General features: G+C 34.0%; 2 protein-coding genes across 16 annotated transcripts in view; one reads left to right on the top strand and one right to left on the bottom strand.

The window, feature by feature from the left end:
* DOCK7 (dedicator of cytokinesis 7) overlaps positions 1-27,901 on the top strand; it is a 237,039-nt gene that overhangs the window by 73,760 nt on the left and 135,378 nt on the right. The gene's annotated exons all lie outside the window — the stretch shown is intronic.
* ANGPTL3 (angiopoietin like 3) lies at positions 9,774-17,407 on the bottom strand. Its single transcript, XM_033225116.1, has 7 exons — positions 16,833-17,407; positions 16,077-16,187; positions 13,704-13,818; positions 13,019-13,132; positions 12,513-12,608; positions 10,656-10,922; positions 9,774-10,266 (listed from the first exon to the last, which is right to left on the bottom strand). Exons 1-7 carry the CDS (start codon positions 17,325-17,327, stop codon positions 10,082-10,084), a joined length of 1,383 nt encoding a protein of 460 aa, XP_033081007.1. The 5' UTR covers positions 17,328-17,407; the 3' UTR covers positions 9,774-10,081.

The following is a 27,901-nucleotide window of genomic DNA, read 5'->3' as shown; positions in this document are numbered from 1 at the left end:
CACAGAACCAATATAGTTATCCCTATTTTATAGATGACAAAGCTGAAGTTCCAGAGGGTTCAAATTTATATCTGAAAAAACTAGGAATTTAAGCATTGTTCATGTGTTTTAAGAAAATATTTGCATATTGTATTTAGTTTTAGTAAGAAACTTGAGAGGATTGTAAAGGGTCTCATAGGGAAAAAATAAAAAACTGTCTGAATACAGGGGGAATGAATGGACATCGCTGAAGCATTTGACTGAGTTGAGAAATCATAGGAAAGAGATCTGTATTCTGAAAGTGACACATTTCCTATACACCTTTCACTTCTCATTTTTATGTTCATTATCAGACAATTCAGAGAAAGCTGTCTAAAGGAGTATATATTAGTTTAATTTACTTTTATTATGTATACTTTAAAAAATTGTTCTTTTGAAGATATTGAGTCTTCTTAAAGACTTAAATCTGTTATTTAAGTTATACCTGAAGTTAGAGATTTTCACCTTTAAATAACAAACTCTGTCGTTCCCCGCACACACAGCTGGTCAAATTTATTTGCGTAGGGTTAACTGAAGAGGGACCTGATCTTTTCAAATTCTCTATAGGGGTAAATGAAGATACACAAGTGTATGGTAGTTTCTAACAATCAGAAAATGAATGATGTTTCTTACTGCACCATACAAGTGGGGTTTACATCAAATTCTTGCTTTATCAAGGAAGTACTTACCCTGTCACAATATTTTAGAAAAAGTGCTGGTGTAATTGTTAACATTAAGTAAACCAAATAAAGATCTTTCTCAATGGTGAAAAAAATCTTTTATTGGATATTTGAAATCATCTGAAAGTTAGGTAATAGATTGTATGCAACGTTACTTGTGTTCCAAGTTATTACTTGATCACCACTGTTGTATTTGAGTTGTAATAGATCAAGGTACATTAATTGAGCAAATGCTTATGTGTTTTACTGACATTCAGTTTTTAAGAGATAAATCCGCAGAACACATGGTATTCTTGGCAGGACTGTTAGAGTTAGCCGCTTTTCCAATAATGGCCTTAGTTGTAATCACCTGTTGAATGTATGTTTTTCTACTTAGTATTTTTGAAAGACTGTATCTAGCAAACATGGTGTTACTAAGAATGTAAGAATGAATATAGTGGTTCAGACCTGGTAACTATCAGGGTGAGAAGCAAAAGGATTTTGTTCTGTTAGGAATATGCCCATATATCTCTTAATAAATTTTAGTAAATCTGTTTTCTGTGATCTAATCTGAATATAGTTTTAAACTTCTATTATGGAAAATTACAAAAGTAAAGAGAGCAAATTAATACACCTACACCTAAAATTAATACACCTAAAAGTAAAGAGAACAGATTAATTTTTTAAAATTTTATTTTACTTTAAGTTCTGGGATGGAAGTGCAGAATGTGCAGGTTTGTTACATAGGTATACGTGTGCCATGGTGGTTTGCTGTACCTGTACCTATCAATCCGTCATCTAGGTTTTAAGCCCCACATGTATTAGCTATTTGTCCTGATCCTCTCCCTCCCTCCCCTCCCCTCGCCCCCAACCCCCTGACTGGCCCCAGTCTGTGTTGTTCCTTTGCTCTGTCCATGTATTCTCGTTACAGAACGGGTTAATTAACTTGCATTGTCATTTTTGTTTTATCTGTTGCTTGTCCTGTCTTTTGTTTTGTTGGTAATATTTTTGAAGCAAAGCCTAGACATCATATCATTTCACTTGAAAATCCTTCAGTATGTATCTCTAACAGATAAGACTTTTTTTGTGTTTGTGTGTGACAGAGTCTTGCTCTGTTGCACTGGCTGGAATACAGTGGCATGATCTTGACTCACTGCAACATCTGCCTCCCTGGTTCAAGCGATTTTCCTGCCTCAGCCTCCCAAGTAGCTGGGACTACAGGTGCAAGCCACCACACCCTGCTAATTTTTTTTTTGTATTTTTAGTAGAGACAGGATTTCACTATGTTGGCCAGGCTGGTCTCAAACTCCTGACCTCAGGTGATCCACCCTCCTCGGCCTACCAAAGTGCTGGGATTACAGGCATGAATCACCATGCCCGTCCAGATAAGGACTTTTAAAAGTTAACCTCAATAACAGATGAAATGTTTTATGATCTCTTTAGAATTCACTATCATTAGTTTATCTTGAGTAGTTGAATGAGCTTATTAAATACTGATTAAATTTTTTTTCCTAAAATATTGTTTCAAGGAAGAGCTTGGCCAGTCAGAATATGTGTATTATTGATGGTATGACATGAGAGCAATGTAATTCATGTTTCTTAAACTAGGTTATTACATGATAGTAGGTCCTTTGAACACAGGCTTCTAATTTTTTGTGTGTACCATAGTACCTTGTGGTTGTCTTGTGAATCCTGTGATACCCTTTTTTGCAATATAGATTGAACATCCCAAATCTGAAAATCCAAAATCTTAAATGCTCCAAAATCCAAAACATTTCAAGCACCCATATCATACTCAAAGAAGATCTCATTGAAGCATTTTGGATTTTCAGATTTGAGGTGGCTCAACCGTGAGTATAGTACAAATATTCCAAAATCCAAAACAAATACGAAATTTGAAAGACTTCTGGTCTTAAGCATTTCGAATAAGGAATACTCAATCTGTAATGTTTAAATGTTTTTTAAATGCATAAAATATATAGAATAACAAAGGAAATCAGTTACATTGAATTAAAATTATCAAAATATTAAAGTTGTGATATATGTGTTTATTAATGAATTAAATAACATGATCGGGCTTCAGGTTCAAAAACTTGTATTTTCTAAATAGTAATAAGCATCAGCAATATTTTGAGATGTCTGTAATAGTGATATAAAAATATGTATGTTTCATATTAGTTCAACCATTGTGGAAGACAGTGTGGCGATTCCTCAAGGAACTAGAACTAGAAATACCATTTGACCCAGTCATCCCATTACTGGGTATATACTCAAAGGATTGTAAATCATTCTACTGTGAAGACACATGCACACATATGTTTATTGCAGCACTATTCACAATAGCAAAGACTTGGAACCAACCCAAATGCCCATCAATGATAGACTGGATAAAGAAAATATGGCACATAGGCCGGGCGCGGTGGCTCAAGCCTGTAATCCCAGCACTTTGGGAGGCCGAGACGGGCGGATCACGAGGTCAGGAGATCGAGACAATCCTGGCTAATACGGTGAAACCCCGTCTCTACTAAAAAATACACAAAACTAGCCGGGCGAGGTGGCGGGCGCCTATAGTCCCAGGTACTCGGGAGGCTGAGGCAGGAGAATGGCGTAAACCCGGGAGGCGGAGCTTGCAGTGAGCTGAGATCCGGCCACTGCACTCCAGCCTGGGCGACAGAGCCAGACTCCGTCTCAAAAAAAAAAAAAAAAAAAAAAAAAAAAAAAAAAGAAAATATGGCACATATACACCGTGGAATACTATGCAGCCATAAAAAAGGATGAGTTCATGTCCTTTGCAGGGACATGGATGAAGCTGGAAACCATCATTCTTAGCAAATTAACACAGGAACAGAAAACCAAACACGACCTGTTCTCATAAGTGGGAGCTGAACTATGAGAACACACGTACACAGGGAGGGGAACATCATACACTGGGACCTGTCAGGGTGGGGTTAGGGGAGGATAGCGTTAGGAGAAATACTTAATGTAGATGATGGGTTGATGGGTGCAGCAAACCACCATAGCACATGTTATACCTATGTAACAAAACTGCATGTTCTGCACATGTAACCCAGAACTTAAAGTATAATAATAATAAATGTATGTTTCTATTAATGACAAAATCTTATATACTGCTTATACTGCTAATACTGCTGTGGTTGGTTTACTACATTCATAATTTAAGGAAGTATAAATTTCAGCTGAACGTTACTGAAAATTCAGGAACTTTTCTTTTCTATTCAAGTGTATGGTCATCTGCTTTAGAAAGTATTGGTTTTTGTTTTTTTTTAGAGTTCATAGATGGCTCAAGCTACTGCCACATACTCTGCTATTTTGGTTTTGTCCTTGTTATACCACTCTTGAGTTTTATTCTATCTAATTGGTCCTAGTTTATTTCAACTATAAAAATTGAGTCGGCCAGGTGTGGGGGCTCACGCCTGTAATCCCAGCACTTTGGGAGACCAAGGAAGGCGGATCACAAGGTCAGGAGTTCGAGACCAGCCTGACCAACATGGTGAAACCCCATCGCTACTAAAAATACAAAAATTAGCCTGGCGTGGTGGTGCACACCTGTAATCCCAGCTACTCAGGAGGCTGAGGCAGGAGAATCACTTGAACCCAGGAGATGGAGGCTGCGGTGAACTGAGATTACTCTGCTCAGTGTGCAGTGCCACTGCACTCCAGCCTGGGTGACAGAACGAGACTCCATCTCGGAAAAAAAAAAAAAAAAAAAAAATTATTGAGTCAAGAGCTCTATTTCTTAACATTTTAACATAGCCACTCAGAAATTTAGTTAGGGGCTTGCATCTGAAGGTGATGGAGTGTTTTCTTAGATTGCGAAGGGAAGGAGTAAAGTTCCAGAAACAGATGCAAACTGTGAGAAGGGCAGTTTTGTTCTTCTGTCCTGAGGATTATAGTATGTTCATTTAGGAAGCGTTTATAGAGATTATTTACTTAAAGGAATGTGAAAAATGATATGGAAGATCCTGTTTTTAAAAATTATATACATTTGTTATAGTTCATGAAGCTATTCAAATACAGTGTCCGGCTTGATTATTACAACCCCAGGAAGTATTAATAGATTTGACAGGATTATTATTCCCATCTATTGGGTGAGGAAACTGAGGTGTGGCTGGGTTTTTGAAGATAAATAGCTACAACTTTACATCTTCAAGATTGTAATTTATTGCTTTTTCAAATTACATACCCAATCATTTTATTAGATGTATGACTTTTCTTAGGACTAAACATGAATTTAGAAAAAACAGCTTTTATATTTTAGATAGAATCTTTAAGTTTATTTTATATTTCCTAAAATGTTATTAAAACCTCATTTGATTAAGGGTTGTAGTAGGGGATTGTTAGGGCTACTTTCATGACCTTAAACTGTGCACCAGTTAAGTAATTTTACCCTAGTTGATTTGCCATGAGGATACTTTGGACTTTGATAAAAGGGCCAATTGTTTGGTCACTTTCTTTTCATTTTTAAAACCGCTGTGTTGGATAATCACTCAGTAGTACATACATAAATGCAGTGTTTATGGCTATTAGTGATGGGAAAAAAATCACAAGGAAATTTGATTATCTTACAACAGAAGGTAGAGTATATATGAGTACAAATTTGGAATACATTTTTTAAAGGAGGCAAATAGTAGATGCTCAATAAATATCGGTCAATACCTTTTCTAAAATTAATGAATGAGTTAATTGATGTTTATGAGTTATGCTATTAGGAAGTAAAGATACAAGCATGAAAATATGGTGATTCCAGGATGACACAGTGTATGTAAATAGATTACACTAGGTTACCCCATAATGAGACACATGTGTAATTGGTTTCAGTAAAATTCATACTGATTCAAAATAAACTCTTAATATAGGAGTTTTTCAATAATTCACTAAAATCAAGTGAAACGACTGTCTTTGATGCTTTTGGAGCTTTTAGTACTATTTTTCAGAATTTTTATTATGATGATTTGCCATATTTACTTCTCTGTATTTTCTCAGTAAGTGCCATTTGGGCGGTATGGACGGCAATTCTATATGGTTTCAGAGGAATGAGCTGCCATTTACTAGAATATTTGTGGAAGAATCGAGATATCTGCACCTTAAAATACGGCACAATCTAGCAAATCAGAAACGTGTGGGGAGACATTCTAGACAAATGGAATATATTAAGAACGTGTGGAGGAAATGTTTAAAAGTAATTTTGATTAGAACAGAAGGTTTGTGTTGTGGAAAAAAATGGCTAAAGAGGCAATTTGGGGCCAGGTGATAGAGACTCTTGAATACCTGGAAGGATTTTGGATTTTGTTCCGAAGTCCTATACTCTTCTAATTGGCATATGCATTCTTGTGAGGGCAGAACTATATGGGATGTGCAAGTCCTCAGGATAAACATGACACATCTTCTAGGAGCATCACTTTTTAGAATACTTGGGGGAAAATAAATATTTTTTTGTGAAGTTTTTTTTTTGAGACAGAGTCTCACTCTGTTACCAAGGCTGGAATGCAGTGTTATGATCATGGTTCACTGCAGGCTCGACTTCCTGGGCTCCAGCGATTCTCCTGCCTCAGCCTCCCAAGTAGTTGAGATTACAGGCACCTGCCACCGCCCCCAGCTCATTTTTGTATTTTTTGTAGAGGTGGAGTTTTTCCATGTTGCACAGGCTGATCTTGGGACTCCTGGGTTCAAGCAGTATTCCCGCCCCAGCCTCCCAAAGTACCAGGATTACAGGTGAGCCACTGCAGACGTGAAGGTAGATTTATAAAGTATAAAACACAATTCACATGCGATTTTAAAGTAAAATTCTAAGATTTAAGCTAAGATCCAATAAGATTCTGAAAGAAATTTGTGCATATAGTAAGTTATTTTATCCTGTAACTCTAGAACCTAAAAGGATTTGTTTTCATTATCCTCTGCTCTTATACTTCTTCAGTAGATGAGCTTGAAAGACACAGGTCCAAGCAGTATGCAACCATTACAAATTTATTTTCAGAAGATTGACAGGGAGAGGGACGTAAAATTAGGAGGAAAGAGAAGACTAATATAATCTAGCACTCAAGTTAAAGACAGACTTTGGGGAAGAAAGCTTATAAAATTAAGAGATGTTTCAAGAAAAGATTGTGTTGAACTTGGTGGCTTATACTAAAAAAGAGGTAGTTTACAAAGTTGAGTGAAAAGCTAGAGATGTCTTCCAGGTTTCAGGCCTCTGTGACTGGGAACATGCTGGTCATATTAATGGATATAAAGAAGTGAGGAAGATGGTGTGAAAGAGTCGAAAGGTGGGAAAGGTGAGTAGAAAGAGATATAGCAGTAGCAGTCAGGGGCTGGTGAATTATTTATTTTTTTGAGTCAGTCTTGTTCTGTCACCCAGGATGGAGTGCAGTGGTGTGATCTCAGCTCACTGCAACCTCCACCTCCTGGGTTCAAGCAATTCTCCTGTCTCAGCCTCTTGAGTAACTGGGACTATAGTCACATGCCACCACACCCGGCTAATTTTTGTATTTTAAGTAGAGACGGGGTTTCACCCTGTTGGTCAGGCTGGTCTGAAACTCCTGACCTCAGGTGATCCACTCGCCTCGGCCTCCCAAAGTGCTGGGATTACAGTCATGAGCCACCGTGCCCGGCCTGTTATTTTTGATATGTTGAATTTGAGTGAAGTATAGGGTATTAAAGGGAGAAATGGCAGATAGGCAATGTAAGAAGGGGAACTGGAAAGAGACTTGGGATGAATACGTAGATTTTGGAACTTTATTCGTGGTAAATAGATGAGCCTGTGAGAGCAGATAGAATGTCTGAGAGTCAATGTAGAAAAGATGATTGAAGGTTGTCCATTGGCCCACAGTACTAAATATGAGAAAGGAATAGGGTTATAAAGATGAATTCAGGTAAGGGATAATCCATGGAGAGTATAGTATTGTGAAAGCAAAATGAAGGTCAAGTTTGAAAAAAAGATATTCACATTAGTAAATAGTAGAGAGATGAAAGGGAAGGTAGACTGAGAGATCAAAGGGGATTAGACTTTGCTTGGATTAGACAACTGTGAGTTAGTGGTGGAATTTGAGCACTTTAAGCAAAGTAGTGAGGACAGGAGACAGTCGTGTGAACCATAAAGAAAAGAGCTCCTTTCTCCTCTTCTACCAGAAGTATCTTTCTGGTAAAAGAAAGCTTTGTATGGGGAAAAAATCTAGTTTACTACTCCTAAAAGGGACAAAATGAAACATGTCCTATGAGAATGTTTTTTTTTTTTTAAAGGAAACCAAATAGAGGAAGCAACTCATATATTAAATAATGAATTATTTTGCATTTGAAATTGTCCAATTTTGGGGGAAGAGAGGAGCTATTTTGGTATTCTGGCCCTAAAAAAATCAATGTTAATTTCGACAGCTTAGTCTGTGGTCCTGAAAATTATGGATTATTTTTACCTTTATTATTTTGTACTTTTCTGGAACAAAATATTTACATAGGATTCACATAAATCATGTATATCTTTTATATATGTGACATAAAAATATATATGACATGTATATTGGATAATTTGAAATACATAATGCTAAATATTGACAAAGGTAGGTCACCGTATAACTTGGGCACTATATCCTTTAACAAATGGGTTTAATTTAAAATTTCTTACTGGTAGTTTTAAAAAATATATTTAAAAATAAATTCTGGGCCGGGCGCGGTGGCTCAAGCCTGTAATCCCAGCACTTTGGGAGGCCGAGACGGGCGGATCACGAGGTCAGGAGATCGAGACCATCCTGGCTAACACGGTGAAACCCCGTCTCTACTAAAAAAATACAAAATTAGCCGGGCGAGATGGTGGGCGCCTGTAGTCCCAGCTACTCGGGAGGCTGAGGCGAGAGAATGGCGTAAACCCGGGAGGCGGAGCTTGCAGTGAGCTGAGAACTGGCCACTGCACTCCAGCCTGGGCGACAGAGCGAGACTCCGTCTCAAAAAAATAAAAAATAAAAAAAATAAATTCTGACAATTTATACTGTGGTAAAAAAAAATTTGTATCTAATCTTTAGGGATTTAGGGTTTAAATTACTTAATAATACATCTTTTGTGATGTCAATAAAAATGCAAGAATAATTTAAATTTCTATAATTTAGGGGACTGGGTCTTTATTTATTGAATTTTAAACATATATACATACTTGTCAGGCTGTTTAGACATTCAGTAACTTGTTACAAGGTTTATTTCTGCTTGAAAACCTACACGAATATATTAGAATCACAGAATATTTAGGGAAGCTATATAAACTTTAACTCGATGTCACCAGTATGTTCATCCCTATTGTAATCTGACAAGATACGTTTACAATTACTTGTTTTCATAGTATTAAGTATTAAAATACACAAAATGTATACAGTGTATATTTTAACAAATATGTTAAGGTATAGTGATACCTCATATTAAAGTCAATGTGACTTAGTATTCATCATCTCCATTTGTTTAAAAGACAGTGAACCTATTTTAATACAGTATTTAATCCTGCTTCATTAGGTTTCATAAATAAATCATATCAAAAATTTACGCCAGATTATTTTGTAGCAAAATGAGGCATCATTTTAAAAATTTATATTACAGATTTTTACACATACTCTGTGCTGACAATTTTTAGTTTTGAAATCAATATTACAACAAATTTAAGAACTGTATAATTATCAGTACTCTGTATTTAGTCAAGTTTAGAGTTTTAACAACAAAACTAGTTGGTTTTTTTTTTTTTTTTTTTTTTTTGAGACGGAGTCTTGCTCTGTCGCCGGGACTGGAGCTGCATGCAGTGGCCGGATCTCAGCTCACTGCAAGCTCCACCTCCCGGGTTTACGCCATTCTCCTGCCTCAGCCTCCCAAGTAGCTGGGACTACAGGCGCCCGCCACCTCGCCCGGCTAGTTTTTTGTATTTTTAGTAGAGATGAGGTTTCACCTTGTTAGCCAGGATGGTCTCTATCTCCTGACCTCGTGATCCGCCCGTCTCGGCCTCCCAAAGTGCTGGGATTACAGGCTTGAGCCACCGCGCCCGGCCTGAAAACTAGTTTTTTAAACTGGGAAAGTTGTGATATTAGCTCATATGATGACTTAAAAGTCTCTAAATTTTTTATTTAGAAAAGTTATTTAATAAGTTCACTTATTGATTATAATTTAGATTGTGACCATCTAAAATTGATTCCCACATCACAAAATATAAAACAAATAGTATTGTAAGAATTTTGATTGAGAAATGTAAATGGTATTCTTTAAGGTTATGTGATTGTATGTTTAATCTTAAATTGACAGTGACTTTAAGATAAAAAAATCTATTTCTCAAGCCTTCTCTTAAGGATTTAATACCAGATTATTAAACCACATTAACTTGGAATGAGTTTAATGTTTAATTTATTGCCTTTTAAATTTGCCTCAGTTCATTCAAAGCTTTCTGAATCTGTTGGATGGATCAACATTTTGGTTGATTTTATAGAGTATAACTTCCCATTTTGAGACTTCCAGGATAATCCTCTTCTCCGGTCTGGCTTAGATTTTGCTCTTGGTTTGTTATATTTACCATTTAGGTTGTTTTCTCCACACTCATCATGCCACCACCAGCCTCCTAAAGGAGATAGATATGCAGTTTAGTGGGTACAGACTCGTATGTAGTTACTGTTACTGTATTTCCCCATGAGTTTATCTTCCTTTTTTATAAATATTGTGTTTTAGTTGCATGTATCCCAGTTTTAAATAATCTATATAAGTTCCAGTTTTAAATAATCTTTATAAATAATCTGTAAACCACCAAAAATAGAAAATCTGAGGAAGATGGTAAAATACCTGGTTGAACTAGAATGAACACTTTCATTATAGTTAAGAGGTTTTCATCTAGAGAGAAAACACTTATTTGGGATTTGGATTTTTAAAAGTTGTCATTGCAGATAATAGCTAATGATATGGGCAGATACTTTGAAGATATGAAAATAAAGTATTGTTATCAGAAAAAGATACCTGAATAACTCTCTGGACAGCTGAAGTGTCCTTTTGCTTTGTGATCCCAAGTAGAAAACACCAAATCTTTGTTTTCCGGGATTGCATTGGGGACATTGCCAATAATCTTAACTACATGTAGCGTATAGTTGGTTTCGTAATTTCCCAAGTAAAAAGAATATTCAATATAATGTTTGTTGTCTTTCCAGTCTTCCAACTCAATTCGTAAAACGTAATTAGATTGCTTCACTATGGAGTATATCTTCTCTAGGCCCAACCAAAATTCTCCTGAAAAGAAAAGTTTTAAAAATCTGTGAATTATTAACTACAGGTTGGACACTGACAGTTTAAGTGTTTTTTATTGGTGCAACTAAATGAGTTGTTCAGTCTTGAAACCCCTGATCAGAGTATCTTAAAATAATACCTTTTAAAACAATTTTATTGAAGATATCTATATGCACAATAATGTTAAAAATATTAATAGAACTGAAAGTCTGAGTATCCTTTCTATAATGCATATTACAAGACGTATTTCACCAGTGAAATGTGTTACATTATTATAGATATTTTAAAGTCTCGTCATTGGTAGAGGAATATTTTCTTGTAAGTCTTTATATGGATAAACTTTACTGTCAGGTATTTATTAACATCCATATACAGTCAAGAGATTTTTGTTAAGTATTCCCAGAGACTTGAGTAATAATAATGTCATTTTTTTCAAGTGTAAACCTGGCCTTTGGTATTTGCTTAATATATGTTTTCTTTGTAGAAAAAGGCAGGAATAAATTTTAAAAATCATTTTAAATGAAAAAGCATGATTCTTAATCACTTTTTTCTATAATTTTAAAAATTATTTTTATTTGGAATTAAAAACATAAATAACAGATATAAATAGATTTTTTAATCACAATCCTTTTTATTAAAGTATTTAGTAAAATGCTTAATAAATTACTGTTTTCAGTAAGCAGTCACTGTTGTCTTATTGCTATTGAGTTAGTAGGAAGCTTCATTTTAAGGATTGCTGGTAAATACAAGTACAAATGGGTTAGTTTCTTACCAGAATTAAGTGAGTATTCTCGACTTACCTGTCAGCCTTTTATTTTGGGTTTACACTCACTATTAGAAGATTTGGAGCTACAAAACGTATCACGGAGTATACCTTCTAGGTAGGGCTTTAACTGGTAGTTTGAATACAAAATTTTTAAATGGTCAAATAGTACTGAGCATTTAAAAATTTGGTACAATAATGAATGTCTTCTACTTTATAAGTGAGTACTTAGACATCATTCATGGATTTTTGTATGTGCTTTTTGGATTTTAAACATCTGTTATTTTATCTTGCTTATTTAACATTATTTATTTTGTAATCAGAATAATTTGCATTGAGTTAACTAATTCATTATAAGCCACACATTCTATATGTTATATTTAAATAATTGAAATTTTAAAATTTATACTGTATGTCTGAGTTTCCTGGTCCTTTTAACTTCCAATTAATTGATATGTAAAACGTTAATGAGAGAATAGAGTGACTAATGCTAGGAGTGGTTCTTTTCACAGCTTATTTGTAACGGTTACTACTTATATAACATTTAATCAGAATTGTCTTTAATATAGTTATGATCATTATAAGTCATCAAATTAAATTGTGATAAGTATATTTAAGAACAGACATGTAACTGTGATAAATATAATTCAAATAATAACAGTTGTAATAAATGTAATTTACTAACGTGTAATTGTTTGATAATAAATTATATGAAGGCTGAGACTGCTGCTCCTTCATTACTACTTTTCCTAATGCCCGGTCCACATTAGGTTCTCAGTAAATATTTGTAGATTAGCAAATGAATGAATGATTGAATGTAGTCACCTTACCATCAAGCCTCCCAAAACCGTATTTGTAGTTCTCCCACGTTTCATTGAAGTTTTGTGATCCATCTATTCGATGTTGAATTAATGTCCATAGACTACCTGAATATAATGAATGAAATCATGTATTTTTAGTAGATTGATATTGACAGATGTAAATAACACTTTTTTTGTTTGTTTGCTTGATTTTAGTTGGTGGCTTTGTAAGGTAGTTTATTAATGTTATGGCAATACATTTCATTATTTATTATGGTCCCAAAAAGTTAAGTGAAGGGCAGTTAATGAATTTTGGAATAGTAAACTTACTGATAATAGTCACTTCAGATTATTTTAGAGGAAAAGGAGAATATTGAGTAAATACATAAATAAACAAGATAAAAGTATTAGATTTATACTAATACTCATATATATTTCATATATATGTATAAAACAATTATAAACAGGTTAATCTTCCTAATACGTACTGAGTAACTTGAACTAACTACTGTCTATTCTCCTTAGACAGGTTTTACCTGATATAACATCACAGTAGACATGAAAAACTTGAGAGTTGCTGGGTCTGATGGCATACATGCCACTTATATGTTCACCTCTATTGTAAATGGTGGTACAATCAGCAGGAATGCCTAGAATCAATAAAATGTTATTACATCAGATTTAGTAATAGGAATAATATCTTTGGAGCTTGAGATTTCACTTGACATTTTATGAAATTGTGGCAAATGTAGCATTTTTTTCAGTAATGTTTATGTTAAAGCATTTTTCTTAGATGGCATGTTATTTAAGAATGTAAGAATCATTCTTACCAAACTATTTTCTTTTAAAAAATTGATTTTTTTTTAGAGACAGAGTCTTGTTCTATCACCCAGCCAGGAGTCCAGTGACCTTTAACTCCTTAAATATTTCAGCATGTATCTCTTAAACAGGAGGTTGTTCTCCTTTAAAACTGCAATACCATGATCACGTCTAAGAAAATTGATAAACCTTCTATATTATCTAATAATCAAGTCCATATTTATATTTCTGTGATTTTCTTAGGTATATCTTTTATAGGGTGTAAAAAGAACCCCGGATCCAATTTAGGATGATACATTGTATTTGATGGATATCTCTTAATCTTTTAGTCTAGAACAAGTCCTAAGAATAGGGAATTTGATAATAATAGCTTCAAGAAGGAAACCCACCAAAGTGTCTTACCATCATGTTTTACATTTCTTATTTCATTCAGCTGAAGAAAGGGAGTAGTTCTTGGTGCTCTTGGCTTGGAAGATAGAGAAATTTCTGTGGGTTCTTGAATATTAGTCATTCTGAGCTGATAAAAGAATATAAATCTGTTTTTTAAAATGATACTGAATACATAATTAGGGGAGATCTGAGTAAGGATGTCAAAAGTACAGTTTGTCTTTCAGTTCATAATGTTATGGTGTTTGATATTTAGATAAACAGTGTTATTCAGATTGTACAGATTACCTGTTCTCAAAATATTTAATCAGGGACATTATTTAATAAATTTAAAAAATAAAGAAAGCAAGGCAAAAAAATCAGACATTGGTCAGAAAACAGAACAAGGCCAAAAGTAGAGACTGCTTTGCTTAGAATGTTGTAATGTATTTTTTTATGTGAATAGAATATATTTGATATTCTGTTCAGATTTTAAGTTTAATAATTTTCAGTTTTAGGTCTTACTGATCTTCAGACCTGCTTTAAAGACATAATACATAATTTTAACCTGGCTTTCTTGATAATTTGATAATTTTTGACCTGTAAACATATCTGTAGATGTTGGCAGGTTGGCAAGTTTATTTCCTTACTTTCCATATATTCAGTAGTTTATCGTTAGTTTAGCAATAACATTTTATATAAGTGTGTTGGATTTGCAATTTATTGAATGATAATTTTTCTCGTTGACAGTCAGAAAAGCAGAATATATAATATCTTGCATTATTAGTGTTAGTTTTTTGATCCTGGCATAAATGACATTTCCTAGGACCTTATTTAAAAGGATCTATTGTAAAGTTTACTTGCTGGATATTACTCTTTTCTACTAAGTAACTATGTGATTTTAATGTTACTTAAATTTTTAGAGTTTTTTTTTAAATTTAGATATGAGAAAGTTAAATCAAATGATCTAACTCTTCTTCCAACTCAGAAATTCATTGTTTTGGTTTCTTCACACATTTTTATTTTTAGACAGAATGTATATTACTGTAGTAACATATTGCTTTGGGGAGCAGGTTCATTTAATCATAGTAAAAGATATAATTGAAAAGAATTTAGAAAAATAACATCATAAGAAGGAAAGTATGGAAACCAAAAGTAGTTGGTAAAAAACCTTTTAGCAGCACTACTAAAATTATGTTTGCTTAGTGGAAATTGGTAATAATATTTGTTTCATATCTCTTGAAAATCATTTTGTTTACCAGTTTCTCTGAGTTTATATTATTTTTTCTGAATCCTCTTGAATGACTGTTTAAGAGTATTATTAATATTTTTTAACTATTTACTGTATATTAGAATACTTAGATTCTGACATAGCTTTATTCTAAACAAGTGCTTCCCTCTCTCACTTCACCAGTTGTTTACATTGTAGATTAATTACGTTGTTGAATGTTGACCTTTAATTATGAGGCACACTATTTCTAGTAATCCAAGTAGTAATAATTATAGCACACACTTCTGTGTGGATATGACATTACATTTATTAATTCAACAGAAATGCCTAGTATGTGCCATACAGTATTCTATATTCTGGAGTATATACAAATAATGGAAAATGTGAAGATAATGGAAAAAAAAAACCCTGTATTCACAGAGCTTACATTTTAGTGCAGGAATAGGAGAGAGAAATAACTAAAATTTATGTTAAATAAAGGTGAGTGTGCAGGAGAAAAGTAGTTAAGGAAGTACAAGTTTTCAGGGATGGGACCAGGCAGTTGTAATTTTTGGTTAAGTGACCTTAGAAATCTTCATTGAGAATTTTATGTTTGATAACGACCCTAAGGGAGATCAAAGAGTGGGCCATGTAGACAAAAGAGCATTCCAGATAGAGGAAACAACAAGGGCAAAGGCTTCGAGGTGGCAGCATGTTTGATGTGTTTGAATACCGGTAAAGCGATCAAAATGACTAGAGTAGAGGAGGTGAAGTCAGTGAGATGATGAAGGGTCAGGTAATCTTGGTCTAAAGAGCCAATATGAGTGAGATGGAAAGCTATTGTGTGGTTTTGAGCAAGGAGAAACATGATCTAATTTGAATTTTAATAGGATGACATTGGCTGCTATGAATTAATTTTTTTCTTACGATAATCCTGTAAGTTCTCTTACTTTCTTTGTAGTGTATGTGAGGAAACTGAGAGACAAAAAGGTGAAGTAATTTATTCAAGGTCACACAAAGTTTTGGAGTCATGGTTTAAATACAGGTAGTTTACTAGCTTCAGATCCTACAGTTTTAACAGTTAGGCTGATGTGATAATTTTACTCATGATCCAGTTAAAGCTTGTAAATAATTTTAGGATTCAGTGTTTTTACAAACCTGTGTGAAAGATGGGACATACTATTAAAATATTGACTTACCTGATTTTCTATTTCTTTTATTTGACTGTGCTGTTGGTTTAATTGTTTATATTGTTCTTTCACAGTCTGAAGAAGGTCTTTGATGCTATTATCTTGTTTTTCTACAAAAGTCTGGATATAGAGATTAGATTGGTTATAAGTTGCTTTCTTCTTTCTTTTCTATTAGAGTTTTAATTTCCTGTAACACTATCATAATCTAAATTTTTAAACTAATAATGGATTTGAAAAATGAATATTGGCAATTCCTTCCCCTTGTATGCTTCTTTCAAATAGCATATATTTTTGTTCTTAACATTTTATTTAAATTGTGCTATCTCTAAAATTTGTTTTTCTGAACTTCAATTAAAAGAAAAAGCCCAGCAGCATATTTTAATAGGAATAAATCTTTTCCATTTACTGTATTACTTTAATCTGTTTTAAACACTAGAGAATAGTTTTGAATTTTTTTAACTTTTTACTTACCTTCAGTAATTTGCAATAGTGTAATGACATAGTGTTCTAGATTGTGTTACTTAACCAATTTGTCATTTTCATATAAAATGTAAAGTTTCAAGTGTTTTCATGTATAACATTAGGGAAACAAAAACTAACAAAATTATAATGGGAAATTTTATTTTCTGGAGATTATTTTTCTTGGAAAAAATAAAGTATTTCAACAATGCAACAAAGTATTTCAAGTAGCATGCCTTAGAAATATTTTTTTAAAATGTTCCACATTGAAAACATAAACATGAACCCTCTTTATTTTCTACTTACTTTAAGTGAAGTTACTTCTGGATGTTCTGGAGTTTCAGGTTGATTTTGAATTAAGTTAGTTAGTTGCTCTTCTAAATATTTCACTTTTTGTTGAAGTAGAATTTTTTCTTCTAGGAGGCTTTCAAGTTTTGAGTTGAGTTCAAGTGACATATTCTTTACCTCTTCATTTTTGACTTGTAGTTTATATGTAGTTCTTCTCAATTCCTTTTCTTCTTCTTTGATTTCACTGGTTTGCAGTGATAGATCATAAAAAGACTGATCAAATATGTTGAGTTTTTGAAATATGTCATTAATTTGGCCCTTAGTCTTATGGACAAAGTCTTTAAGACCATGTCCCAACTGAAGGAGGCCATTGGCTAAAATTTTTACATCGTCTAACATAGCAAATCTTGATTTTGGCTCTGGAGATACAGAATCAAATGATGAATTGTCTTGGTCAATTCTGGAGGAAATAACTAGAGGAACAATAAAAAGAAGGAGCTTAATTGTGAACATTTTTATCCTGATTTTCAATTTCAAGCAACGTGGAACTGTGTTCTTCTGGAAGCAGACCTAGACTTCTTAACTCTATATATACCAATATTTGCCACAGAAACGGTAAGGTTGGCAGGTGAATATGGTTAATCATTAAGCCGTGTTAACTTGCACGAATGTAACCTTCTTCCACATTGAGTTACATCAATGCTAAATGAAATCAAAGAAATGAGCAACTAAATAGGTAATTTGAAATTGTCTTTAACTTTGCTGTTTTATAAACTGCACATTCAATGATATGGTGACTACCTGTTTTTAAAAGCTGATTTTACTTTTTTATGGTTTTAAGAGATTTACAAATCAAAAATAAACTTTTTTGTTGAGTAAATTTATTATTAAAGTTGAGGAAAAGAATTAATTAAGTATGTGTTTCTCAAACTGCACTTCAGTTCTTTTGGAAACATTGATCCATCCCAAAAAACACTTTCTCTCTGAAGCCTTTCTCCATTCCCTCAGGTGGTGGTACAGCTCTCAATGCTGTATTCCTTTGGTACTCTGTATAAATCAACGTATAATTATATGCTCCTTATTTTTTGTCACTATAATTGTTAATATGGTTTTTTACATCACCTCATATGTCTTAACCATCCTTGTATATTATCACAAAATCCCATATATAGTAAGTTTCATTAAAGACATTTCACTCCCCTTTCTCCACTGTGTTCTGTGTCTCTCTGTTCTAGGCTCTTTACCATGTGCTTACTGAAAGAAAAATGGATATGTGGTCATCTAGGATCAAACAGAATTGAACCTTAAATACTTTCAATGTCACAAGCAACTTACCCATCATAAGTTTTTCTGAAGTTTGTGAGCTTAGTAACAATTTTGATAATATACATTTAAAAAAAATAAAATATTAATAAATTTTTTTTTTAAAGACGATGTCTTAATATATTGCCCATGCTGGTCTGGAAATATTGGGCTCAAGTAATTCTTTTGCCTTGGCCTCCCAAAATTTACAGACCTGAGCCCAGTCGATTACAGGCGTGAGCCCAGCCAATTCATAATATTTCTAAAAATAAATGTTCCACTGTGCTTCCAACTTAGTGTTAAAAAGAAAAATACTAATATTAGTGATTATTCTTATTAAGTGTTGATATTAAGAACTTTGTGAGAAAATAGTATCCTTTAAAACTACTTAATCTTGACATATTAATATGGTGAAATTGTTAAGAATATGGGTGCTGGAGTCAGACTGTAGTGGGGTCCAAAGCCAGCTCTAGCTGTCTGACCTTGGACAAGTTACTTAACTTCCCCTTTGATTAGTCTCCTCATCTGTAAAGCTGGGGTAATTATAGTACATAATTCATAGTATTATGATAATTTAACAATACTACATGTAGAGCACTTAGAACAGTGTTGGGCAAACAGGTAGTGCTCAAAATGCTAGTTATTATGTCACATGAAACTAACTTTTAACCTGTGTATGTGTGTGCGTGTATATAATCAACCTTACCTAAAATAAATTTTTCATAAAGTTAATATCTTTTTAACACAGGGGAAAGTTTTATCATAATGAATTTCAGTGTAAATTATAAATTGTTACTACAAAATGAACCATTTCCAAATTTCTTTTCTTTTTTTTGAGACAGGGTCTTGCTCTGTTGTCCAGGCTGGAGTGCAGTGGCATGATCATAGCTCACTATAGCCACGAATTCCTGGGCTCGAGTGAGCCTCCTCCCTCAGCCTCCCAAGTAGCTGAGATTACAGATGCATGCCAACACGCCCAGCTAATTTTTAAATATTTTGTAGAGACTGGGTCTCACTATGTTGTCCAAGCTGGCCTCGAACTCCTGACTTCAAGTGAACCTCCCACATCAGCCTCTCAAAGTGCTGATATTACAGGAGTAAGCCACTGTGCTCATCCCTAAATTTCTATTCTTAGAAATGCCTCTTCATTGTATAAAATAGAGGCTCTTCTTTTTGATGACTCAGGATTTTGGGTATAATAGTTATAGTACAGGTAGTATTAAGGGTTTTGGGTGTAATAGTTATAGTACAGGTAGTATTCCATAGTGGTTAAGAGCATGATTCTGGAACAAGACTGCCTGAATCAGAATCCTGGATTTGATATTCTTCAGCTTTGTGACCTTTGGTCAAATTACTTCACATTTCTGAACCCCTGTTTTCTCATCTGTCCAGTGAGAATGACACCTATTTTATAGAGTTGTATAAAGATTAAAAGTTTATATTTTCAAAGCACTTAGAACATTACCTGGTGTGTCATAAACACTACATAATACTATATATTAGCCATTTTTGTAATTGGAACTAATCAATGCATTTGTACCCATAGTATAGTATTTTACTGGTGAAAATTAATTGCATATTAAGATAATGTAAATTGGGAAATTTTGTTATAGTCTAGATTTTTTGAGTTTTGGTCTCCTGTACCTTTTTAAAGAATTATGTCTTTTGATTAGGTTGTGTATGATTTTTAAGTGTCCAATATGGAACCACAAAAGGGTAAGAAAATATTCTTCATTTCCATCTTACCCTTTACTCTGGTTTGTGTTATGGAATTATAAAAGTGTATGTTGAGCTAGAGAAGAAATTCAAATTTTCTTCTTCTTTAAATAGAAAAGTTACAGTTGTAATTATTGGCCATGAAATACATATTTCAAAACTTCTCTTAACTAAGCTGTCAGCTTTTATGGCTTACAACTATTGACCCTGATATTTCATCTACTTGCTAGTTGAAGGAGAATATAGATGGGCCAGCTTCTCTCCCCTGTTACACTATAAGCCGTTTATTGGCAAGATTTGCATGTGTTTTTAATTTATATTCCTTATAATGCTTTAGTACAGTAACGCCTTACACATTGTAGAAGCATTGTTTATTGAATGAATAAGAGAATGATAAAATCAACATATAGGGATTTTCCAAGTGCAGAATGTATATGTAGTAGTGATTACCCCCTTTTGATATACTACATTCTTTTTAGAGCAGGGAATTTCTCTTCTCTATGGAAGAAGAGTAGCCCCCTTTTTAGTGCATGGAAGTAACTGAGCACTAGTACCAAAGAGAGACTTTATGAAAGTATTTCCTTCTATATTTATACTGTACTAGGATACTAACACTTTTTGCTCAATTTGTGAATTTCTCACAAATAACACTGACAGAGTAGAGGTAATGGTCACGTAGTCTTGGTTTCTAGTATATTGTCTCCTGGTGTAAGTATCTGTATAATTCTTTTCCTAGAGTAATATGAACGATATTATTGATTATAATTAAAGTAAGTAATTTGCCTAATTATAAACTGCAGAAGTATTTCAACATGGGAAAATACATTGAAAGTAGTAATTTTATAAAGGATTTTCTGCCTGCCTTTTAATACTTCCTGTCTGAGTACACATTGCTAAAAGCAGAATCTGATCTTTGCTTGAACTTGTGCCTATTTAAATAGAACCCTGGTCAAATATAACCAGCAATGTAAAAACTAAAAAATTTTATGCCAAGGAAAATAAGAAACTTGTAAGCAAATGTAGGCCCTAATTTAAGGATTCCTAGTTCCTAGGAACCAGTATAAAAATTTCTTAGCTGTAGAGAATTTTAGGACATTTAAGAGCCTAAATTGTTAAATTCCAAGCAGAGCAAAGTCCTTTATCCTACACCAAGTTGTGTAATCTTATGGAGATATGACTTTCAAATAAAATACAAGGTATTTTGGCTCTTTTTTAAATAGTATTTCTTTAATTTCTTCCTTTTTAACTATGATAATTTGTTTTTGAATTAATGTTGGATAGGAAGATCCTATTGTATGTTTTAGACTGATAACATATCTCAATTAGAACCACTCACCTATCAGTTCAGTTGTCTCATTAGACCATCTTTTTGGACAGTGTAGATCCAGAAGTTAAGTGACCTTTGAAGGAATAATTTTATCTATTTTACTGTTTTGTATGTTCACTATTAACACGTTAAGTTTTGTACATATATATTTTTTAATTGAACAGCCATATCTTTGGACATGTAAAGATTTTTATTTGTTTGTTTGTTTATGAGACGGAATTTTGCTCTTTGTTGCCCAGGCTGGAGTGCAGTAGCACAATCTCGGCCCACTGCAACCTCCCCGTCCTGGGTTCAAGCGATTCTTCTGTCACAGCCTCCCGAATAGCTGGAATTACAGGTGCCCCCAACCGCGCCGGGCTAATTTTTGTATTTTTAGTAGAGATGGGGGTTTCAGCATGTTGGCCAGGCTGGTCTCGAACTCCTGACCTCAAGTGATTCACCTGCCTTGGCCTCCCAGAGTGCTGGTATTACAAGCATGAGCCACTGTGCCCGGCTAAGATTTTTAATGCGCAAAGGACTTCTTGTGAAAACTCAGGTATTTCAAAAACCTATAATAAAGAAAAATCTTGACTCTCTTTACTTTTTGGATCTATCATACCAGACCCTTTGAATGACTAACCATACTTTTTTATAACACAAATGGGATCTTGTTATATATAATAGCTCATGATATATATATTTTTCAGGATCTTAGTATTTTAAAATTTATTTTCCTATGAATGTCTATAGAGTTACGACATCCTTTTTAATAGCTGCATACTCCTCTGTTATATACATGAACCTTAATTTAATCAGCCCCCTTTTAATCATTTGTTTCCAATTTTCTAATTGTAAACAGTATGTATAGAAAATGCTTTTATGGTGGTGGTGTATGTATATAAATATTTTCATATACATTCATAGACGTTGACTTTTAACTTATGATTGCTTTTATCAGATTGTCCTTCAGAAGGGTTGTACCAGTGTACATCTCGCCAGGAGTATATGAGAGTTCCTCTTTTCCTATATCCTTTACAAATGCTTTTAATGAAAAAGGCAAAAAATGTTGATAAATCTAACAGACAAGTATATATCTAGTTTGTTTTGCTGGCCACCTCTTTTGCCCTCTTTGCAAATTACCTGGGTAGGTATATAATTTGCTCCTCTCCTTGTTACCCTCTTTTTAAGTTTGTCTCTTTCTGACTAATTTTAGGAATTATTTACATATTGTGGATACTAATTTTTTGTTATATATGTAACAAATAATAGGTTTTTTCAGTTTGTCATTTTCTTCTACCTGTGTTTATGGTATCACTTGCTGTGTATTAATGGATGCTTTGAAATTTATATCTTATAAATGTTCTGGCTTAGGCTAAGAAATGCCTTTCTCACCTGTAAAATCTCGTCTCTTTAAAGCTCTTGTAGTATTTTTGTGGTTTTATTGTTGTTATTTTAGCCTTTGATTAATCTATAATTTATTCTGATGAGATTGAAATATGAATTCATCTTTTTCCTGCTAAGTAGGCAACTACCTCAACATTTTTCATTAGTTTACCTTGTTGTTGATTTGAAATTTCTTTGAAGGAGAATTTTAAATGCAAGGTAAAGACCTACTAGATTTACTTGGGAATTTATTAATGGAGTCAGTAGTCAAATGGAAAAGAATTTGGATTCAAAATTCAAAATTGCATGCCTTTCACCTTCAGAGACGAGTTTAAAATTATATTGCTTATGTTGAAAATCAAACGTAGTTTATCGATAGTGTTCAGTCAATTTCTATTTAGCCTGGAATCTAAACTCCTGGAAGTGTTAAGTAACTAAATTTTTTAATACTGTCTGTACTATTTATTCATTTATTTATTCATTAAATATGAGGCACTATTTAAGGGACTGGTAATAGAGCAGTTATACAGATAATAAGGTCCCTGCCCTCATGTTTTGGTTGTATTAGAGGAGAAATAAAAATAAGAAGTAATACATAAATGAGCAAGATAATTATAGATTCTATAAGAGTTCTGAATGAAGTAACAAAGTGGTGTGATGTGGGAAGGGGAAGGGTGAGGCTTTCCTATATTTGAAAGATGGGAAGTAGCAAGTCGTGTCCATGCCCACAAAGCAAAGATAGTAGTAATCCAAATGTGGAGATTTGGGAGTGGGAGTGGCAGAGGGAAACATGCATGGCATGTTTGTTTTTCTGTATGTTTTGCATGTCTATTTCATTTGAAAATCTCTCATTGACATTTGTGAGCAGATTTTTTTGAGTTTTTTTCCTTTTATTATTTTTTATTTTTTAATGTAGATTAATTTTTTAAAAAACTTTTAGGTTTGGGGACACATGTGAAGGTTTATTAGATAAACTCGTGTTATAGGGATTAGTTGTATAGATTATTTCATCACTCAGGTATTAAACCCAGTACCCAATAGTTATCTTTTCTGCTCCTCTCCCTCCCCCACCCTCCCTTCTCAAGTAGACCCCTGTGTCTGTTGTTTCCTTCTTTGTGTTCGTAAGTTCTTATCATTTGGCTCCAACTTATAAGTGAGAACATGCGGTATTTGGTTTTCTCTTACTGCCTTAGTTTGCTAAGGATAATGGCCCCCAGCTCCATCCATGTTTTTGCAAGACATGATCTTGTTGTTTTTTATGGCTGCATGGTATTCCCTGTGTACATGTACCACATTTACTTTATTTCTTTATCCAGTCCATCATTGATGAGCATTTAGGTTGATTCCATGTCTTTGCTATTGTGAATGGTGCTGCAGTGAACATTCATGTGCATCTGTCTGTATGGTAGCCTGATTTATATTCCTCTGGGTATATACACAGTAACGGGATTGCTGGGTCGAATGGTAGTTTTGCTCTTTGAGGAATCACCATACTGCTTTCTACAATGGTTAAACTAACTTAGACTCCCAACAACAGTGTATAAGTGTTCCCTTTTCTCCACAACCTCACCAGCATCTGTTGTTATTTTTTTACTTTTTGATAATAGCCATTCTGACTGGTGTGATACGATATCTTATTGTGGTTTTGAATTGCATTTCTCTCATGATCAGTGATGTTGAGATTTTTTTCATATGCTTGTTGGCTGCATGTGTATATTCTTTTGAGAAGTGTCTGTTCATGTACTTTGTGGACAGATTCTTTAATCCCAGGTCCTTGTCTGGCTGCAATATGATTCTGTGTTCACAGCATTGATCATACTACATTATTATCATTATTTGCTTGTCTGATTTCCCCTCTAGACCATGAGTTCTCTGAAGTTAAGGACTTCATTTTTTATCTCCATATCCTCAGTATCTATCACACTGTGGATACTCAATAAACGTTACAATGAGGAATTATAGACATACTTCAGGTTAATATATTATCATGTGCTTTGCATTCTGTTCTTTCCCACCATCTCCTCAGAAATCTTACATTCTTGTTCTAGTATATGCAGACTCTGTCTCAACTAAATTTTTTTCACAAGGATGTAATCAAGATCAAACCTTTCTTATTTTAAAAGACTTCCAAAATTCCCATATTCTGTCTCCAATTATTACATTATCTTTTTCCCCTTCACAGCTACTTTTAAGAATTTCATTTTATTTCATTACCTCGTTTTTACTCCTGAACCTACTTTTATCTTTTTGCAGCCTGAGATTTTCAGTGACTTTCATTTTGCTAAACCCTGTTGAATTTTTTCAGTACTTGCCTAACTCTTGAGTAGCATTTAATATTTAATTATTTCATTTTTCTTATATTTTCTTGCTTTGGTTTCCATGTCATTGTACTCTCATAGTTTTCTTTCTTCTGTATGGGTGCCTTTCCAGTCTTCTTTGCAGACTTGTCTGTCTCTGTCTGAACATAGAATCTTGGAATTCCTTAAGATGCCATTCTTAGAACAACACAGATGAGTAATTGATATACTTTTAATCCGTTCATAACTGGTATCCTTGAGAATAACTCTCAGCTTGGGAAAAATTATATATAGATGCAAGACAGAAAAGATTAAGTAAAAACTTTGTAGTCCTGAATTTGAATTGGAAATATCAGTTTGAAGTCAGGATACTTTTTTTTTTTGTTAGAAGCATTTCCCCCCAGTTCTTTATAACTGAAGTCATCTAGAAACAGTGACCAGTCCACAATGAATGCCCACATTGTGGTTTGAAAAAAAAATTTTTTCTTAAGAAAACTACAGCTTCTTGGTAAAATCACTGACTCCAGGTCTGGGGGAAAAAAAATAAGAAGAGTCTGGAACATCTTGTCATAACAGATAATTGTCACAGACTACTACAATTGAATCAAAAACCAGCTTGCATTGTTTTTTTTCATTTGCCAAAGATGGGACAATTTAATCGTCTATAAGGATAATAACTATAATATACTGAGATTCATCAAATATGTTTCATCCGTGAGTTTATAAATGATGCTAAAAAATAAGATGTAATTGATCCTTTTTGGAGGATTGTAGTACACCAATGTATTATTTTGCAAACTGGCAGATAATAGAAAAGAATCAAGCATTTATTCCTGCCTCTCATATAATGGTTCACTGGCAAAGCAAATAGTAGATGAGGGAAAGCACTCTTCATAAGTGTGCTCCAGATGTAAAATTAAAAAGAAATGATAGAATATTACCGTTTGGCAACCTGAATGAATTAATGGATTTAGGTGGGCTAGGCACTGTGGCTTGTGCCCGTAATCTCAGCATTTTGGGAGGCCAAGATGGGAGACTCACTTGAGCCCAGGAGTTTAAGACCAGCCTGATCAACATAGTGAGACCCCATCTCTACAAAAAATAGAAAAATTAGCCCAGTGTGATGACACGTGCCTGTAGTCCCAGCTATTTAGGAGGCTGAGGCGGAAGGATCACTTTAGGCCAGGAGTTCAAGGCTGCAGTGAGGTATAATCACACCACTGCACTTCAGCCTGAGTGACAGAGTGAGACCTTGTCTCTTAAAAAAAAAATAAATTTTAAAAATTAAAAAAAATGGATTTAGGCATTGATCATCATTGTCTACTAATTTCACAAAAGGAAGCAACCAAATATTTCCTGAAAAAATAACACAGTATCCTTTATAAAGTGATCTTCCTGAAAAAAATTCTAACCTCAATGTGACTAAGGCTCTGGATTCAACTCTCAATTTACAAAAACCACAGTAGAATATCTCAAATGACACTACAGGGGTGCGATCAGTAAAATCTAGGCTCTGGAAAATCTACATAGAAACAATTCACTTTCCTCAACAAATAAATCACAAGGCTAGAAAAGATGGGAGATCTTATAAATGAAAAGACATCCCCATAGACAGCTAGGTACCTATTTTTTCCTCCTATAGGGCTTTTGCATGCCTGTCTTGTAACACTGTGTTGTTTTGAAGTGGTCTGTGTATAGGCATTTTTATCCCGTTATACTATGCTCCTTAAGACCAGGGAGTGATTTCTTAATCCTACTATTTATTTTTCTAGTGCCCACCACAATGCCTGACATTTATTGAAGCAATCAGTAAATGTTTTCTTTATACATTTTACTTGATGATTTCAGTGGTTGGTCAGTCACAGTCAACTTTGATCTTAAGTTCTTTAGATTAGCAAGCTAACCAGTCATAACAGTTCTATATTTGCCTTTTATACTTTTTGACTATTTTGAGCACAACTCATTCTTCTCCATTTTTTTTAGTACTTCTAGATGGTGTGCTTATTGTCAAAGACATTCCCATCCTCTAGCATGGAAATTACTTTATTGCTTTTTCTAATTGTAAAGATCATATATTTTCACTGTAAAATTTTAAATAAAGTATAAAAATGAAAACCATTACTATTAACTAAAACACACTCAAGCCATCATTGTTATTTTTTAGAAATATGATTTTATCCATTCTCTCTCTCTGCCTTCCCCCACACCCCCATACAGAGTTTTCCACAAATAGGGTAATGCCACTACACATCCTGCTCTGGAACCTGCTTCTCCCCCACCCTGTGTCCCATTCAATATGCTAGGTATCTCTTTCCACATCAGTAAATATGGCCGTACATTGTCAGTTTGAGGACACATGATATTCCTTCTTATTAATATATGTTAACCAACTCAGTACTGATGAATATTGTGTTTCTTTGTAATTTTGTGTAATCATTCTCTTATGGAACACAATCATTTGTACATGTGTGCAGTTTTCTTCTCGGGTTAGAGGTGTGTTTGTTGGGTCAAAGTGTTGTGTTTCCAGTAACAGACAAGCAGAGAGCCAAATCAGGAATGAACTTCCATTCACAATTGCTTCAAAGAGAATAAAATACCTAGGAATCCAGCTTACAAAAGATGTAAAGGACCTCTTCAAGGAGAACTACAAACCACTGCTCAGTGAAATCAAAGAGGACACAAACAAATGGAAGAACATACCATGCTCATGGATAGGAAGAATCATATTGTGAAAATGGCCATACTGCCCAAGGTTATTTATAGATTCAATGCCATCCCCATCAAGCTACCAATGACTTTCTTCACAGAATTGGAAAAAACTGCTTTAAAGTTCATATGGAACCAAAAAAGAGCCCGCATTGCCAAGACAATCCTAAGTCAAAAGGACAAAGCTGGAGGCGTCACGCTACCTGACTTCAAACTATACTACAAGGCTACAGTAACCAAAACAGCATGGTACTGGTACCACAACAGAGATATAGACCAGTGGAACAGAACAGAGTCCTCAGAAATAATCCCACACATCTACAGCCATCTGATCTTTGACAAACCTGACAAAAACAAGAAATGGGGAAAGGATTCCC

Source organism: Trachypithecus francoisi, unplaced genomic scaffold, assembly GCF_009764315.1.
Source record: "Trachypithecus francoisi isolate TF-2019V2 unplaced genomic scaffold, Tfra_2.0 Lachesis_group12, whole genome shotgun sequence".
Taxonomy (NCBI): Eukaryota; Metazoa; Chordata; class Mammalia; order Primates; family Cercopithecidae; genus Trachypithecus; species Trachypithecus francoisi.
The sequence above is the reverse complement of the archived record's forward strand: the minus strand, read 5'-3'. Positions and strand labels throughout refer to the sequence as shown.

Excerpts from the sequence above, each read along its gene's own strand:
- ANGPTL3 (XM_033225116.1), bottom strand. The coding sequence starts at position 17,327 with ATGTTCACAATTAAGCTCCTTCTTTTTATTGTTCCTCTAGTTATTTCC. Across the intron at positions 13,819-16,076 it reads TAAAAGAAATAGAAAATCAG|CTCAGAATGACTAATATTCA; the intron begins GTAAGTCAATAT and ends TTCTTTTATCAG. Across the intron at positions 10,923-12,512 it reads CGGTTTTGGGAGGCTTGATG|GAGAATTTTGGTTGGGCCTA; the intron begins GTAAGGTGACTA and ends TTTTCTTTTCAG.